The sequence below is a fragment of the Varroa destructor genome, unplaced genomic scaffold, assembly GCF_002443255.2.
Source record: "Varroa destructor unplaced genomic scaffold, Vdes_3.0 BEIS01000003.1, whole genome shotgun sequence".
NCBI classification, from domain to species: domain Eukaryota; kingdom Metazoa; phylum Arthropoda; class Arachnida; order Mesostigmata; family Varroidae; genus Varroa; species Varroa destructor.
The window spans coordinates 7,930,879-7,948,631 of NW_019211456.1; the positions used below are offsets into that span (position 1 = coordinate 7,930,879).

General features: G+C 37.7%; 3 protein-coding genes and 1 long non-coding RNA gene across 9 annotated transcripts in view; 2 read left to right on the plus strand and 2 right to left on the minus strand.

The window, feature by feature from the left end:
- The window catches only part of LOC111247137 (protein tyrosine phosphatase type IVA 1-like), a 28,149-nt gene extending 16,727 nt beyond the window's left edge, over positions 1 to 11,422 (plus strand). For 3 of the 6 annotated variants that reach the window (XM_086984092.1, XM_086984094.1, XM_086984093.1), the window contains exons 5-7: positions 332 to 555; positions 743 to 937; positions 2,850 to 4,548. In XM_086984092.1, coding sequence (XP_086840218.1) covers positions 332 to 555; positions 743 to 937; positions 2,850 to 2,859 — 429 coding nt within the window. In that variant the 3' untranslated portion in view covers positions 2,860 to 4,548. Of the gene's footprint in view, positions 1 to 331; positions 556 to 742; positions 4,549 to 9,158 lie in introns of those variants that run through there. The other 3 variants (XR_015324100.1, XR_002671977.2, XM_022797724.2) reach the window with 3 other exon arrangements.
- LOC147756465 (uncharacterized) lies at positions 276 to 860 on the minus strand. The gene is made up of 2 exons (XR_015324109.1): positions 723 to 860; positions 276 to 591 (listed from the first exon to the last, which is right to left on the minus strand). It is a non-coding gene; the product is annotated as an uncharacterized LOC147756465 (long non-coding RNA).
- Positions 6,761 to 11,422, plus strand: Ggamma30A (guanine nucleotide-binding protein subunit gamma-e). Its single transcript, XM_086984100.1, has 2 exons — positions 6,761 to 7,054; positions 9,159 to 11,422. Exons 1-2 carry the CDS (start codon positions 6,966 to 6,968, stop codon positions 9,262 to 9,264), a joined length of 195 nt encoding a protein of 64 aa, XP_086840226.1. The 5' UTR covers positions 6,761 to 6,965; the 3' UTR covers positions 9,265 to 11,422.
- Positions 11,423 to 11,930: 508 nt separating this feature from the next.
- Hpd (4-hydroxyphenylpyruvate dioxygenase) lies at positions 11,931 to 16,546 on the minus strand. The gene is made up of 11 exons (XM_022798125.2): positions 16,367 to 16,546; positions 15,844 to 15,997; positions 15,645 to 15,728; positions 14,909 to 15,081; positions 14,572 to 14,690; positions 14,138 to 14,293; positions 13,606 to 13,762; positions 13,287 to 13,376; positions 12,733 to 12,800; positions 12,364 to 12,445; positions 11,931 to 12,064 (listed from the first exon to the last, which is right to left on the minus strand). The coding sequence occupies exons 1-11, from the start codon at positions 16,367 to 16,369 to the stop codon at positions 11,990 to 11,992; spliced, it is 1,161 nt and encodes a 386-aa protein (XP_022653860.1). The 5' UTR covers positions 16,370 to 16,546; the 3' UTR covers positions 11,931 to 11,989.
- Between the last annotated feature and the right edge of the window lie 1,207 nt (positions 16,547 to 17,753).

Sequence of the window (17,753 nt, forward strand, 5' to 3'; positions counted from 1 at the left end):
GTCGTTTTCATTACCATATGTTTAATAATAAAATGTAGAATTTTTTTTCTCGACGGTGTCTACAGTAGCTAGAATAGCAGCTATTTGCATTATTTTATACATACAGATATTATACGGTAGTATCATTTAGCAGCAACCTCGGCTGTTGCAATAAGACGTGTGGTGACCAATGGCTTCTAATCCTTGCGTTACATTCTGCTAGTATAACACATACATGTATTTGCTTGCTTATTCAACTTGCAACTCCTTATTATCCCTAATTAAAATACCCATGCTGTTGTTGAAACTGTTCAACTTATTTAATAAAGTTCTGTCTTCATTTCTTTAACAGGAGCTGAAAAGGCGGCAAGTTACCGATGTGGTCCGGGTGTGCGAGCCGACATACCAAACCGAACTGCTAGAAAAGGAGGGCATTAAAGTACACGATCTACAGTTTGAAGATGGCTCCCCACCGCCTGCAAGAATCGTCGAGGAGTGGCTCGACCTCATCCGTAATCGCTTTAAAGAGAGACCCGACGCGTGCGTTGCTGTCCACTGCGTGGCGGGACTTGGCAGGTAAACTTTAACCATGTGTTTAATGTTTGTTATTTCCTAGAAGGACGCAAAGATCTTTTTATTTAACCAGCAATCATTATCAGCTGTTGCCTACGTGTATAAGGCATATCTAGTAAAACAAGCAATGGTGGATGAATGGCTAACCAAATCTATTCAATTTTACCCACTGGCTTTTGCGGCCTATTAGGGCGCCGGTTCTGGTGGCGCTAACACTAATTGAACTTGGCATGAAGTACGAGGACGCGGTGGAGTTCATCCGGTCACGTCGTCGGGGTGCGTTCAACGCAAAGCAGCTAAGCTACCTCGAGAAGTATCGCGCCAAAAGTCGACTCAAGCAGAGGGGTAACTCCGCCGGCAACGGACCGCAAGTCTGCTGCATTCAGTAAGGCATAGTCCTAAGTAAACTATTCCGACGCCGACAACAACAGCAACACTATAGCTTTCATTGAGCTCACGATAACCTGATTAATCCCACAGAACTGTAGTCCCAACAACACCGTGTTTCATGACCGATACAGACGGCAAAACACCACAGATTCATGTACACATTTACAGTAAAGATGGGATATGACGCTCTCGTTAAATTATCAGAACCCGAAACAAGTCGCTGAAAACTTCACTCACTAGCAGCAATAGTAACAACAGCTCCATTCAATGTGAGTCGACGATCTAAGCTTAGCAATCATTAGCTACGTGCAGCACACATGCACGAAAATTATACATTGATTGCACGTCGATGCCAAGCCCATGCTAAAGCCACGTTTCAAGAGCGGCCTCTCGCCTTATATTCAATGCTGTGGCACCTCTCTGAAAAGGTGTTGTCTGTCGGATGCCGCCGGAATAAGAATGCAGAGGGCAAACGCGCAAGTCAGTCGCCGTCGGAGTATACCCAGCGATCTGTGATCCACAAAAAACCGGCAAATACATACATTTTGCCGCCTCTTGTCGTGGTGGTAGTTTTTGCCAATTTTAAGACGAGGAAGTGAAAGTCTACGATGGTTGCTACGATCATTAATATTGACAGTACGCGATATAGTCACCGTAACTAGAACTCTTATCGTAACGATAAGAACTTTTTCCATTACAACTGCTGCTGTTTCAGCAGCGATTATTTACAACTGCGGTGGTCAAAGGAACACGTACAAAAAGCAGTGTCATTCAGCGTCCGGCTCGAACCTAATGCGCTCGTTCACACTAAACGTTGCGACCTTGGCATGTGATGACTTGAGCCTACGCCCTGCCAGGCTCTCGTTAATTTACTAGATGTGAATGAGGAAAAAGATGGCAGCACAGTCTCTAGATGAAGTCGATGTGGCTTGTTGGAAGACCCATAGAGCAGCTTTGCCTAGACTGGGAGGAAAGGATGCCGAGGTCAGGGTGACCAGGCGCAATCAAGTATGTGGATGTTTTTAATGTCAAGATAAATTGTGAAATACAGTAATGAAATGACCGAAACAAACCCAAAATATGTAAACAATGAACGAATTTAGTAAGCAGACAAACTAGCAATGAAAGAAAATTTAAGCCTACAACTTCCGGCTTTGTTTGCCAATCTTTGAGGCCGTACAGTTTGTTAACACTGACTCCTTAGTAACGAGCAGCAAACAATGACCCAAAAAAAAATACGAATTCAATAATTCTAAACCAAGATGATGAACGTGATAAAAATTATGATTAATAATAATAATAAGTTATGAAAAGTGACGATATTCAAAAACCCGGTCGATTTGATGTATCTGAAAAACTAGGGTTAAAAGGTTAATGGACGAGTTTTCTAGGAAGAACGATAAAAAATGATGATGCAATAGTAATGAGAAGAACTTTATTTAGTTGACCGATCTTTAGGTTATGCTATGGTAAATGCGTAGCAACGTGAAAGTTAGTATAATGACGCGCTACAAAACGCATAGGATGGAGAGATAGATGTGCTTGATTGAAGCGAAATGGTTAAGAAAGGATGGCTCCGTATCAGTCTTTACTGCGAAGTCACCAATGCATCCGCCTTTCCTAGCTGAAGCTAAGACGAAAATTGTGTGCTTGCTGGCTGTATCATGTGACGGTTATTTTAGTTTATAATCCGTTAGTAGGTAGCCTATTGTGCCACTCACTCTTAAGCGATTATTAATAATCAGTTTTTAACCAGTCAATTTATCAATTATTTAGGCAGTTGGAAATAAATTGATATCATCATCATCTAGTTCGCCGGCAGATGGCGTTGTTTAGAATAGTGGCGGTTGCTCTTGCAACTTTTGGATGATGGCACATTGAGTGTTACATGCAATGCGTGTCCCCAGGAAATGGTAGTCGTAACGACATAAGACAACGAAGATGGCGACAACAACGATACCCGCTGAATGTACACACCTGGCCCGAGGGAGCGAGATTTCTTTCTGTATTATGTTCAGAGGAAGAAGTGGCTCAACAGCTATTTACTTCCTCGTCTGTATAGAGAACTTCTTGTTTTATAAGTGTGCTCGTGAGTTCATTAATGAAAAAATTTGCGACGGCGGTAAAAACACCGTTAGCTACAAAAACACGCTTTTTTTGTTGGGACGAACTACTGGACTAATGGCTAGACCAGGCTCTCGTTAAAAATGCTAGGCTGATAAAAACGATGCTTGTTATAGATTTTTTTCTTTTTTTTTTTCTAATTTTAGTCACAAATATAATACAAGATAGGATAGTAGGATTTTTCATTCAGCAGTGTAGAATGAATTTTTCCATTGTCTTCCATTGTAAATTATTGTGATTATACTGATGAATCTTACTTTTATCTTACCTTGACTGTAGTTCTTTCCGAGGAAATCCCTCCCTTGCCTTCCATCAAAGCTTGACTCTAAATGCAATGCAACAACAACTAGATCGAGCAATCGATCTAAGTATGTCGATCTGTGAAATCCTATTTCTCAGTCATTATTGCCTCTTTTCTTGGACGCTGAAAAAGCCTAGGTTGAATTCAACGCAAAAAATGGAAGATGTCATACGTTATAATACGCTAGTGCAAGTAACACTTTTGTATTTACAAGAAATATAATTATAGCAATATAAAAATGAATCAATAATAAATATATCAAATAAGTTTAATCAGAACTAGTGTACATGTTTACTAAGGGTGAAGGAAAAAACTTGTCCAAACAGCCAGAAGAAGTAACAATCGGTGATGTTAGTGCCGTACGAGAAAGCGAGGGTAGCCCAGTTGTAAATGAAGAATTAAAAGAAGTATGTAGTGCGTAATAATAGAATTAGTCACATATAATACGATGATAATAATAAGAATATTTATTATCATTATTATATTAATAAGTAATGATAAAATCTTAACAAATAATGAAAAATGGAAAAACGTTTTGGTACCGCGTTACCACCGTTCCCAAGGAAGGACCAGCACTTCTAAAAGAAACTGTGACTGACAATTTTATGCTGAGTCTCTGAACCCTTGAAACTGAGTGTGAAAGAAGCTTGATTAGCTGGATGCCACACGTATGACAATAAAAACAGAGGAAGGCTAAAGCTGCCGTTATCGAACCCATTCATGTGTATAGTATATATATGAATAAACAAGTATAGAGCGAAGTGCATCCACCGAATTGCGTATATAACTGTATAGGTTGGGAAAGTGAACGCTTGACTCACAGGCTGCGCGTTCCAAATAACGAGTTGAAGCTAATGATGCAGTAACATGGTATGAAATTGAGATGTGTCTGGGTATCACCAACAAATGGATCGTGACAAGCTTAATCCAGATCACCGCCAACTAAGCTCTGCTACAAAGAGTGGTGAGATTATATTCTAGCTCCACTTCTGCATAAACTTGACAGATGGTGTCTTTTGAGTACCTAGAAGCGAAGGTATACATACCACGATCACATTTGTACGGGTTTGCGCAGGGAAAAGAGACGCATCCATATATATGGAAAGAAGAAATGAAAAAGCTAAAGACGGTGAATGTAAACAAAAATTATATATAAAATAAACTTGAATTATTGTAACACAGGCAGATTGCTTTTCTTTTATTGAATTCTTGGGTGAAAACTGTTTCAAATTCGAGTTTCGAGTTATTTTTACTTACAGGCGTCGTAGATTCTGCACTGCAAAATGTTTTCATACTATTAGTGTAGATCTTAGAAATGTGTTAGAGTTGTGTGAGATGAACCTTAAAACTGTGATCTTCTTTTACGAATAGATAGAAATAGCATACCTTGTTTTTGGCGTCCATCAGTTGTCTTATAAAAATTGTATTATAGTCTTTGTAAATTCTATATTTATACTGGAGGAGTTCGCGGGCTTAGGCCCGCGCTTGCTTTGTCATCAATGCAACTAATTCAAATATGACAAAAATTAGCATTACGTCTTTAAGGAGAAAAAACTTCCCTCTGAAAAGAAGTATTGACACACTTGCAGAATATGAGTCGGGATGGTTCATATTTTATCAACTCCTGAATATTTCGGCAGATACAATTTAACTACGAAATCAAACGAAGTGAAGCATAGGGACGCACCCAAAATTCGATGTCGCTTTTGTATACATTAAAAAAAACAAACAGCTTCACAAAATAGACTATTTAGAAATTCTCAACGGTAATCGGATGAAGCGCCAAAACTAGTCTGTGAACTTACCATTTTAAGCATTCAACTCGAATTAATAACAAGTTTTACTTTGAGAAAAATGACTTCGACACCGAACAGTATTCATCAACTCGATTTCATTTCACACGTACTCCAATTAACCTGTATTATCAGCTAGATGTAGTAAACCTGTTTTTTTTTTCATTTCCTACCGACAGTTTTTAATTATTATCCTGGAAATTCACTTTAATTCTCTGTTCTAGCTGCTAAAGGTCAGGGGCGCCTAGTGGAAGCCGCGTAGCTTAGGATCTGCGTTCGACATATTCTTCTTCTTCTTGTGAAATGATAGATACTCCACTTAGCATTTAGACTAGCCATCCAAACTTGGCCTTTAGATACTAATATATTCAAACTACAGCTTACAATACATGCGTGACGAAAATTATAATGAAAAGTTGTAATTAAATATTTCTTTTTTGTGCCCAAACGGTATTTAGTGTCATTGTCCTTTCAAATTAGAAGCTAATATTTATAAATTTACAGTGAATTCAATGCTCCAGTGTAAATATGGGTCTGTTCTTATATTTAATACTATAAACAAACACCGTCATCTCAAAATCTGCGTAACATCGTTTTATATCTTGGAGAGATGGTGTCTTTTCTGCGAGCTCTATCTTAAAAATGTCCTTATATTACTGTTGTGAGTCCGTATACGGTCCAGATAAAGCATCAATAATATCGTAAACTTATCAATATTTAATAAATCATCTCAGTTAGAATCAATATTTAATAAATCATCTCAGTTAGAATCTGAAGCCCTTTGACTTCGAATCTTGACTCTGTGTGAGATTGAAGATACTACGGCTCCTGCTTAATTTTTTCAAAGACAATCTGTCTAAGCTCACAAAAACTGTAAGATAGATTGTCTAATCAAATTGTCTCAAAAAAGTAATTTGTTGCCAGTACGGTCTACTATCTTCTCGATCTGGAACTCTTTTGTTATGGCCATCTTCTAAAAGTTATCTTTTTGTAATTGAGTTTTTTCTACTGCAATATTTGCAGCAATTAGTTGCAGTCTTTCGTAATCTCATTAATAGTACACACTCGGTCACAGGCGACGAGATCATCCATTATATGTGCATTTCATACCCGAATATTCAGTTTAATTAAATTTAAATAAACTTAATTTAAACATTAATCGCATCGGTTATTCATTTGATATAGCGACAGGTTTTTTTATAGACGATAGGCTATTGATTGCACGCTGTACATCATTCGGGTGTAAGTTCCTGTCTGCTTGTATAGTCATTCTTATGAGAATTGATAACTTATGTTACGCAAATCATGTTCCCGTAAGCACTATCTAAAAAAATGTTTATGTTTGCGTGCAGTATACCGTCAGATATTACTTTAAATGGTTAGCAAAACAAGATGTGTCTGTGCTCGGATTCCAACGTAGACCACCACATGCCCCTAAGTTTAGCACGTAAGCATGCTACTCACTGCGCTATTGTGGTATTGCCTACTAAATCCGAGTCGCCAATTTCAAATCTTCCCGCCATCCAAGCGTCTCTTTCTCTCCATGTATGCATTTTGATGCAGATAGATGTGTGTATATGGGTCGTGTCGACTGCTAGTGATGTAGTTCGGAGCACTCGTAGTCAGCCATATTGCGTATTGACTGTGTCTGTCCGTGTGAAGCTACTTGGCAGCGTGTGTGAATGCTAAGGTTACAGAAGAAAACCTGGCTGTCTGATTGGTGTGCAGTGACCTTTAGCATCGATTGTCGTGTACCATTATTTGCAGTGTTCCAATAAGAAATCTGCTCGCAGAATTCGTTCACAATGGATAAGGATTCGCTAAAAAAGCAGATTGAGAACCTGCGCTATCAGGCGCAGATGGAAAGGTGGCCCTTAAGCAAAAGCATCCAGTCGTAAGTTAAGCATTAGCGTATTTGATATGAGTCATACACTTATACGGTAATAGATAGCCTAGACTAATTGGAAAAATTCATGTGAGTTGTGTTCCAATAGCTTATTCTGCACACTCATAGAGCATATATTGCAATAAGCGAATAAGCTGGCTAGGATAAGCTGCTATAAATAGCATAATTCGAGAGCTATGTTATATAGCTGTTGCTATATATATATATATATATATATATATATATATATATATATATATATATATATATATGGCACTATTGGATTGTTAGCTGCGTTTCTAAATACACTGAACATTAAACTGACCGTTGTAATAATGATTACTTGTATTGCACATTAGGTAGTAAGGATAAGTGAATCATCTTTTGCTATGAGCTTCCAATAAACGTTCAGTCGACTTCCATAACTAGCGTCCAAAAAAAGTCCCTGTTAGATGTTTTAATGGTGACTGTGCCATTACTAATTGGCACTTATCACCTCTGTGCTTGCATCGATTATCGCGTCGGTTTCCATATTGTAACAGGGTGCGCCGCTCTATGCTTTTTGCCAGCCTACGAATGGAATTAGATACGAAGGAAGCATAATGAATATATGCCTTTTCTAAAACAGATTCAACCTGCTAATATTGGATCGTGTAAAATGGTGTTGGGTTATTGCACTGTTGGAACAATGCATTTTTTTGGTAGTGGAAAACTACTGTGTTTGTTTCCAAAGAAATCCCTGTACAGTTCTTAGCATTAGTCTGTCAAATCCGACGCTCTGAATGGTTCTACTATAATAGTGACGTCAAACTGGTCACCTAAGAATAGAGCTAGATCTTCAGTTCATTGCAGTATGCCGTCTTAAATAATTCAATCATACTTATTCGAGTTAGTTGTTAAGTTTTACTTGTTCCAAGCCATCAGCGAATCATGCTAGACAATGAAACCGAATGAGCTAACTGAAAACATTCGTTGCTTTAAAGAATTATATTTTAGATAGTTGTCACGATACAACTGTAGATGACAAGTAGCTATTGTCTTTGAAATTTATTCCGCCATGTTTAAATAATATTCACTCGGATATACGGAAATTTCGGAGCCGTTAATTTTAGTGTCAGCAATCGTTTATTGACCTGAATTACCTGAATATTTACTGGTCTTGCTCTTGAGTGTACATTTTGTGGGATACTCACATACAAGTGAACGATAAATGTATCTCTTGTTATTAATTTAAGCTTACTAATACAAACATATTTGAACCTCTTCCAAATAAAGTTTAATCAACCTATAGTAATTTTATATAATTATAAAAATAAGCCGTTATTTTGTACGCTTGAGGTTTATGGTATTCTTTCAAAGAAGAATGCAAACGTACCATAACATCGGTTGCTTAGCACAGCTCGGTATATTTCAGATGAAGAGTTCACTTAATTCAGTCCTTAATGATCATGATACGATCTGAAGTGATGACGTGATGGGGTTGTGTCGACATGATAATTACGGCTGTTGATGAACAAGTGCAATGAGTGAATTTTAGAGATAACAGCGTCGGAATTATCTATTCGCTCATCTTGCTTGCGTGTTCTTCCTTACACCCAGGTAGTTGTAAAGGTGCAGCTAGCGGAAGAAGAGATCTGGTAAAGCCAATCGATACTGTCTAGGCGTGTGGTATCGCACGCGGGTATAGGAGCTTCACTGAGGTCTGCCGATAACGTCGCATTAAAAATGCACGAATGCTTCTAACTCACTGGCCTACATCAATAAAATAGCGCTGTTGTGACTTTTGAATGCTACCAGCGTTCAGTGTCGTTGTTCTGGGTTACACATTGAATTGAGTCTACAAATCTGTTTGACCAGTTTAACTTATGTTACTTCATGTTTATTTATGTTTAGTTTACTTTACTGCTCGCCCACTCTGTGGATTTGTGTCCAAGCACATTTGTGCTAAAGCCATAAAGACTATTCAGGATAACTAACGCACTGATTTTAGGCCTTGTTTGTTTTAGTGGTAGGTACGTTCTAGTTGGTTGAAGACTTTTTCTTGACAGAGTTACGATAAATTTACTAACGAATAGGTTGTAATCTAATTATTTTGGTGGATTTTGATTTTCAGGATGCGAGATTACATCGAGGAGAATGAGAAAACAGATCCTTTGATTCACGCGCCTGACAAGAAGAGCAACCCTTGGGCTGAAAAAGCCAAGTGTCTCGTCATGTAATTACGCTGTTCTTTCGTCAACAACAATATAAACAACATTTTCGCTCCACCCCAACAGACTACGTCTTTTCCTGTCCAAACGTCAATAATAGCGTCAACAATATAAATTCCCGCGTCCGCTGCCAATGTTCGCCGCTGGTGACCTGCTCAAACGAAATGATTTATTATCAACTCTCTTTGTTTATTATTTCCACTGCGAAAACTATCGCCTTGCACAGATGGAACGTATGCCAGTAAAGAAACACCAGGGCAGTTTGGAGGTCCTTCTCACAAAAAGTGTTCGCTGTGTTGTAAGCCTAACTAGGCAAGCTTTCATTATGCATGACGACGAAAACAGCGCACATAGTGAAACCAGCTACCTGCTATGTGGAACACGGAAGTGAAGACGAATCAAGTAACCGGTGGTGGGAAACAAGCGAATATCGGAGAGTTTCAAGGGCATTGGACTGCCGTCAATTGCGTACTCGTTCTGGAAAGCCACGGAAATGACAATTCTGACCGCTGTAAAAAGCTTAACGCATAAATGGAGATACTCTTTGACAAATTCAATCTGATCTGCTAAACCCGCACACGAATTTTCGCCTTTGTTACAAAGATATATAGTGAAATTTCCTTAGCAAACAACAGAGAGGAATTAAAAATATGCATGTGTTCGTCGGCAATTTATAAACTAAACACCAGCAGAAAATGAGGACGGCAACCGAGCATTTATAGCTCGTTATGTACTGCCATGCTTTGGGAAGGACGCGCAACCATTTACTTCCGATCTTCCATTTTCGGAATCGCACAACTACAACATTTTCACTACCTGAATAGATAGATGCATGTTACTGATTCTCACGTTGAATACGGTTAGGATAAGCATAATTAGCACTCATGTACCATGTATTTATTTTGGCCATACAAATGAACAACGGATTAATATTTTTTTTTGCAATTTACAACAAAGCGGTGCGCGTCCTTCCCCTTGATATCGCTTCAAGCACAGAATGACGATAATGTTTGAAGAAAATATTCTAAGAATTTGACCGCGTGACCGGCGGTACGGCGTAATTATAATGTTTCTGAATGTTCAAATGTGCTATTTATGACAGATATGTCTGTATGGTCTGGTGTAAGATCTGAAAGAGCTGTATGAGCGTGTTCTGTGCTTACGATACATAAACGCGTTTCTCGAACTGGCTCGAATCGAGTAAATATCTCGAATTATTACTCGAAGTGTCAAATACTTGGACTGCCTTTGGGCTACTTTATTGATAGCCTCTTCTTTTTTATTTGAAAATCCGGACGGAATTTAACAGATTAAATACACTATGTTTTGAAAAAAAGCAGTTGAAAATAGAGCGATTTGTGTGAGATTACAGTCGTGATGAGCCATCTTGAGACCACAATGCCATAGTGTTTTGTTGTTTATATAGGAAAAGAACAAGCGAGAAAAGCTAAATCCATTAAATGATGATAATGAAATTTTCTTTGAATTGAATTAGCAATGATAAAGCCGTCCGCCGCCGGTCACTTGATTCGAAAATGAAAAACAAGCGTAGGATCATTATATGAGAATGTATTAGTAGTAATAATTAAGAAAAATGGAAGTATGTAAAGCGTACACAAGCCGCCGACATATTAAATAGGTATCACATGTCTAGGTCAGTTTCTTTAATCCTGCCTCGAGAACGTGGAAGCATTGAAGAAATCGTATAATTGTTTAATTAAGAGTAAAAACATAATCATTTTTTTACAGAACAGAAAGGTATGACGTATGGTTACACTTATCGTCGCCTATTCGGAAGCTAACTAGATGAAATAGTACAAGCCCAAAATACGACGAGAATAATATGTGTTACATTTGTGTGTTATTATAAATCAGCAACTGATTATTTTTATCCTTATCATAAAAAAATTTGAATTGATTATAATGAATAATATATAAATATACGAGTACATACATAGAAACATTAGACGATAAGTTAATTTCTTCAACCTAAAACAGTGTTGGTATATTGAAATGGAATGCATAAAATAAGTGGAAAGCAGCACTGCGTGTCTCGGAAGTGGTTTAAAGTGAAACAGAAAAAAGGTAAGAAAAACTAATAAAAATATAACAGTATAAACATGTTAATATAAAAAGAAAGTAAAACCAAAACATCCTGCACAACTAATTCTAAAGCGTCTTTTTCTACTAGTGTCAGGAACTTATCAAATTCCTATCGAAATCTTTATAAAATTTTTAACAGATGCTTCATAAAGTATTGAAACATGATTCGAATTTTTATTCCTGGCACGTACGTAATTAGCTTTTAATGTAGCAGATTGTATTCTGATCGTCCTTGCGTTAAAGAGTGTTATTTCAAAGAATAGGAATAGTTTTCTTCACACTTGAATTCAATACCTATCAGCAAATCTACATTTCAACCGTTGTCATCGTCTTATAAATTGAAGAGTCAGTTTCACCAACAACATACAGCATAAAACAATTATTAAATTAATAACGACGAGTCGAAGAGTTGATTAGTTACAGTAAAGTAAACTAAATAGACATTGTTCATTGAGTTTTGTGTGCTTTCTACACTACATCAGGAGAAAGAAAACGTAAATGCAGTGAATTCAAATTGATTAATAATTTGAAACAGCGGAACTCTGCATGATAGAGTGAATACAGCTATAGACTTATTTTTTTTGACTAAACTTTATTTTGAGAGGTGACAACCGCTTCATATTTTTATGTTTTAGAGATTTCCACGGGCTGCCTGCTCCAGTTCGATAGCCTCAAAGAGAGCCTTGAAGTTACCAGCTCCAAAACCCTAGAATGAAAAATCTCAATTGTAGATTTACTTTAAAATGCGTAGATATAAAATTTACGTTAAGTTTGCATCTATAATGCAGTATGGCAGGAAAATATAATACGCATTTAACAGAATGTCCGATTGGAATTACGATCTCAAGATATACAACAAAATTTATATTTCAACTATTTTATTCGCGTTATTTTTTTCCTTGGAAGGCTTTATAGGAGCTTGTAACAAAAGGTCGCTCAAACTATTATGTATGAGAGAACAACATCTCGTAATAAAGCTCATTTTGATGATTGCTCAGTTTATACCTGGTGATTCCTCCTCTGTATTACTTCAATAAAAAGAGTAGGACGATCCTGCATCGGACGCGTGAAAATTTGCAGTAGATACCTGAACATAATAAATAAGCATTAAAACATTAAGCAAGAAACCCCTCAAAAGGTAATGCGTACAATTAAGCACTCAACATTTTTAGTAGACACCTATTAGTTCATTACCGGAAATGATTCAACTCTGTTTTTTCTACTAACCGGCTGACATGGGTTGTATAGCGCGGCTAACCTGGTCATTGTTCAAAAACTACCTTAGCTCTGTGACACAAAGACTGTTGAAGGGTGTTGTTAAAAGCGTAAACTCGGTATTTTGCATTTTTTAAGATATAAAGTCGGAGTCCTTACCCATTTTCATCATAGTCGATCAAAATAGAAAGACGCTGAAGCTCATTCAGGTCTTCGGCGACCCGGACCTGAGAAGGCAACAAATTATAATCATATAAGAAGAGTTTTGCCGAATTTTTCGAAAGAAACAGCTACTTTTTTTAAATTTTAGTTTTATAAGGTATTAGTTAAATAGTGAGGGAAATCATTCTATTCAAACGTCAACGTAAACCTGTCGTTACGTAATACGATGTATGCTAATCTCTATAAAAAATCTTGTTCATAAACAAGAAGTCTAAAATATCACATGTATTCAGCAATTACAATAATTTTGTACTTCGTGGGATAATATTTTACTCAAGACCGAGAAAAAGCACAAGCAACGCAAGCATAGAGTAGCATAGACTGTATTATTCTGCATACCAGGAATAGTGCACGTCTCTTACATCGTCTACGTTGGATGTGTCGCAATAACTATTACTGAGTGAAATCACGGGCTGCCATCCCGTTTGGGCGTCGCTGGTAATACACCTCCAGACAGCGTATTCGGTGATTAACTTTTGTTAGGTACAAACCTTAGAGGACTTCAGCTTATTTCTTAGTTGCTCGTAGTAGGTATCTGGGGCTTTGAGGAACGTCATTCCACGAGCGCGCATTTCTTTGATCTGTAAATTTTCGCCAGAAAAACGCCCAATTATAGGCGCGCGCAGTAAACATCACTGCAGAGTTTTCCGCTTGTCGGCGGACAGACGAAAGATCAAGGTGAGATCCCACGTTGTGTCTTATTGAACATTAAACTCTTAAGAAATAAATCGGCTGCGCTAGCTAAAATATCTTTGTAACACGATATGATGGTGGAATACTGCTACATAGTTGCAACGGTTTACTACTTACAGTGTGGATTATATCGTCGGTGTTGAGGGCAATGTGTTGCGTTCCTGAGCCTCCATAGTACTCTACATACTCTTGAATTTGTGATTTTCTTTTTCCAGGGGCAGGCTCATTCACTGGCATCTTAATTGTTTCATCAAAGTTTGTCATTACAATTGACCTGCATGTATCGTAAATCAGTAAAATACGATGGAAACACATCAGTTCACAAGTTCCTACACACAAATTACAGTTCGTACATGCAAGTTCTGATTAAATTTAGGTTGATTTATTCGGTATATTCGCTCTTCCTGATTGTAAAAGCAGCTATTCATTTAAGAGATATGCGTAAAAGTAACATATGGTTAACAGGCTTTAACTGCGACATAAATTCGATTACTATCTGTTTCTAAAAGTGATTCGGGATTCTATACGCAGCAGAAAATGGTGAATAGTAAGTACTAACTACCACAGGAACACATACAATTATGAAGCTGGTAGCCGATGTTTATTCATGGTCGTAAAGTCATATAATTTTTCTTCTTGTGTTACTCACCTGAGCGCTGAGTACTCTGTGTGAATTTGCTTGTCATCGACCGACCAAAACCGATGGAACTGTAGGACTTTTTCGTACCATTCCGCAACAGGAAGCATTCCATTATCCGGCTGATTCAAAACGCAATGGTCAATAAAACGAACACCGCAGGCCTCTCTAATCCGTAACAAAAAGATATAAAGAAATTAATCAATGTTTGCGTAAAACTGAAGTTGTTACAGAATGTTCATGAAAGATATTATAACATAATGATATAAAGACACGATCTGTCTTGCTGCATACTATAAGCAAATTTTTTAAGCGATTGGATTGGAGCGGCTTTATATGCCCTTAGCCGCCATGATAGAATTTTTACGTAGTTCCTCAGGATCCCTGTTAGGTTATTGGATTATCTAATAGAAAAAAAAATACTTATTTCTTTTCCAAATGCTTACCCCTTGCGGACTTTGACAGCAGTATTATTTGGCGTAGCGTCAGGATGCGGATGATAATTAGGCAGGAACGCGCCTTTGTAGTCATTCAGCTCAACTAATGTGTGGCTTGTATCACCGCACTGTAATAAAATAAAATGCTTAATTATGGCGAGACCTAAATTTTTATATAGCTCAATTAACCTGGCGCTCAATCTCAAGATTTGTGCTATATCGAAGGAGTATGCTGGAGCACTTTTGCACACGAAAAGAAACCTGGGTAGAGCTACCCTTATTCAGTCCCTAAAATCTCTTTGCTAGAGACCACGAATCCTTTTTTGACTTGATCCTAAATACGTACGGTGCGGATTGTGGCAAGTCTAACTCTTCCTAAAGTATCGCTCTCTTCATGGATATCTCGAATCACTTCTGCACCCCTTCGTTTGGCGAAGTCCATGATATAGTCGAGATCCTCGACGGCAAACGCAATGTCCTTAACACCATCGCCATGTAATTCCATATGGGAAGAAAACTCTAAAAACACGCAAAGGCAACGTCGTACTAACTACAGCGTAAATTAATTTCAATATTTACTAATGACCGCTTACATCTAAATAAATTGTTCTATATATCCAGAGTAAACATAATTGTCGTACGCATCATAATCAGTGTCGAATTTACACTACTAACATGTAATTTTAGCTCGCAGATTTAATCCTACTAATGTAGATAGAAAAAAAACATAATACCCCGCTAAGAAGTCAATTAAATAAAAAAAATCCTTGCTGTTATTAGCTAACAGTACCTGCTCTAAATATACTGGAAAACTGCATTGGCATTGTGTCTGGCATATTAGCAAGTACCGCAAACATAGCGAATTTCACTCGTCACCGTTAGTCTGTATTGTTTCACTAGAAGTAGTAAAAGTGTATCTGAATGATCATTTCAAATAGCCTGACTTTAATCAATCCGAAATTTCACTAAAATTGTTTGCTTTAGTTGCACATAAGTACCTTTAATGCCACTGGCGATGGAAGTCACAGGTGACATTTAACAGGGCATCTGTCGAATTTTAATGTAAGATCATTTGTGCTTACCTTTATTGCTGGGGTTGAGGGGGCTCTGGAAAACAAATATTGCATCCTTTTGTCGCACAACATGGCTGACGACGTCTCGGTGGCCTAGAAAAGACCATATGAACGATTTGTTATGAAGCCGGGCAGCCTGTTCGAGTAATAATCCCTAAGCCTTGGAACTATTGTGTATCAACTAAATAATAAGGTGTATGTTCCACACCTGTCTCAAGTCCTCTATAGCAAAAGAGTTCGAATCCAAGCTTGTCACAGTAGTACGATGCAGCCTGTTTTGCGTTGCCAACCCAAAAGGTCAGATGATGGAAGTTGAGGAAACGACCCCCCTCGGGCTTAGAGCCCTTGTCAGTATACGAGGTCTGAAAAAAAACAGAAGCCGGATTATGTCGATGTTAAAACGATATCATACGGTAATCACTTCTTATGTATTCCTCTATTTCTTAGATGTATTAATCTAGACAAACAAAGAGATTCTCTTCCTTAATAGCTAAGTGATGAGGGGACATATAAGCGGGGTCCTGTTTTAAGACGAATGGCCAAACGCGTAATTACTGTATATTAAACTATGTTTTTGCATAGCCCTTTTACTACCAAGCCAAAAAGAAAGGCAAAAGAGAAAATACACGACATCGTGACGCTGATGGTAAAATACTCACAAAATGGCTATTTGTGCTTGCAGTAAATGTAATAATAACACGTGTAATAAGGTTTTAGTTCTCCTAGCTCACCATGATAGCTTTTTTTTGCTGTAAGAGTACAGCCTGTGCAACACACGAAGCGTGAAGGATTCCAACAAGAGTCAGGTAACTAAATCTTGTCGAGCATGTACGCACCCGGAGAAAACCACTGCAGTCGAATAAATGCTTTCTTCATAATCGACATAAACCCAAATCTTATTAGTTGCGTTGCCCTCAATCCATGCCAAGTCACAGAGAGGAGGTGTGAATAGTCTATAAACCGAGTCTTTCTTCTTTTTAACATTTTTGCCAACGTCATACTGGTATGAGAGTCCGCGTAAATATCGCCAGCATCGCCACCCATGATACAAGATAGCGACAACGCATAATTATGGTAAGAGTGGAATATCTCTTTGTATCAAAGGAAAAGAAATTAGAGGCAAGTGTAGTAACGAATACAGTTTCACTAAGAACAACGGGGAAAAGGCCTCGAGATAATGTCATCACATCTTCGATGTTATCTCATGAAAAAATATTATCGCTGACCGTCGGCACATGCAACATAGCTGCGAATTACTATGTTGGTTTGTTTTCAATTAAAGGTTTCAACTGAATCTTTTATTATACTGGCTTGGTAATGGAGTTTATAAAATATTGTGTACAGTCAAAATTTGAGGTTTTCTAAAGTGCTTGCTTTCTTGCTGTTATTAGGAAAACGTTCGAAATCGTCCTCAAAATGAATATGATTATCTAAAACGAGCTTCACCCATGTTCAGTTCTGATGGCACACGCATCACGAAATTGTAGATTCCAAAATCCACTGTATGCTTTGAGTAACTCGACAAATTTTAGCAGTTCACAATGCGGTAAAATTGATGTACTAAACGTCAATACACACGCATATGCCTCAACGTCTTTAGCATGTATAGTGGGGGTCAACAGTTTACGTAAACGATTTTGACCATCGCCGCAAATCAAAGTATGTGTATACAGTAAGTCATGAAAAATCAACTTGTCGCAAACCGAGTTAATTTAATACTTTTTAATGGCATGTCACAGTGCTCTGTGTTTTTACATGCCTGGCTCGAATCAGGCCACGAACAATATATAGAGTAGTTCGATAGATTGGTTAAAGGCGAAAAGGAGCGTGACTGTAACAAACATACGTTCCATTATTACTAACTAATTAAGTAACTATGTTGATACGCCTAAGATACACTAAGCTTAGTATCCGTCAGAGCTACAAACAGTCAAGTACGAATCTCACTGTACCGCAAACCCATAGCGATCTATGTTAATATAAATTTTAACACGTAACGGCTTGGTGTGCAGCTTAATAAAAAAAATTTACCTCTCTCATATAGACTGCTGACAATATACGTGAGCAAAAATGAATTAATGTCTAACGAAAATTAACATTATAATTTAAAAACCATAT

What these genes read in the sequence shown, in the direction of transcription:
- Ggamma30A (XM_086984100.1), top strand. Translation starts at nt 6,966, where the DNA reads ATGGATAAGGATTCGCTAAAAAAGCAGATTGAGAACCTGCGCTATCAG. An exon ending in TTAAGCAAAAGCATCCAGTC is followed by an intron (nt 7,055 to 9,158) that starts GTAAGTTAAGCA and finishes TTTGATTTTCAG; the next exon opens with GATGCGAGATTACATCGAGG.
- Hpd (XM_022798125.2), bottom strand. An exon ending in CCGACGATATAATCCACACT is followed by an intron (nt 13,377 to 13,605) that starts GTAAGTAGTAAA and finishes GAAAATTTACAG; the next exon opens with ATCAAAGAAATGCGCGCTCG. An exon ending in ATCGACTATGATGAAAATGG is followed by an intron (nt 12,446 to 12,732) that starts GTAAGGACTCCG and finishes TATTATGTTCAG; the next exon opens with GTATCTACTGCAAATTTTCA.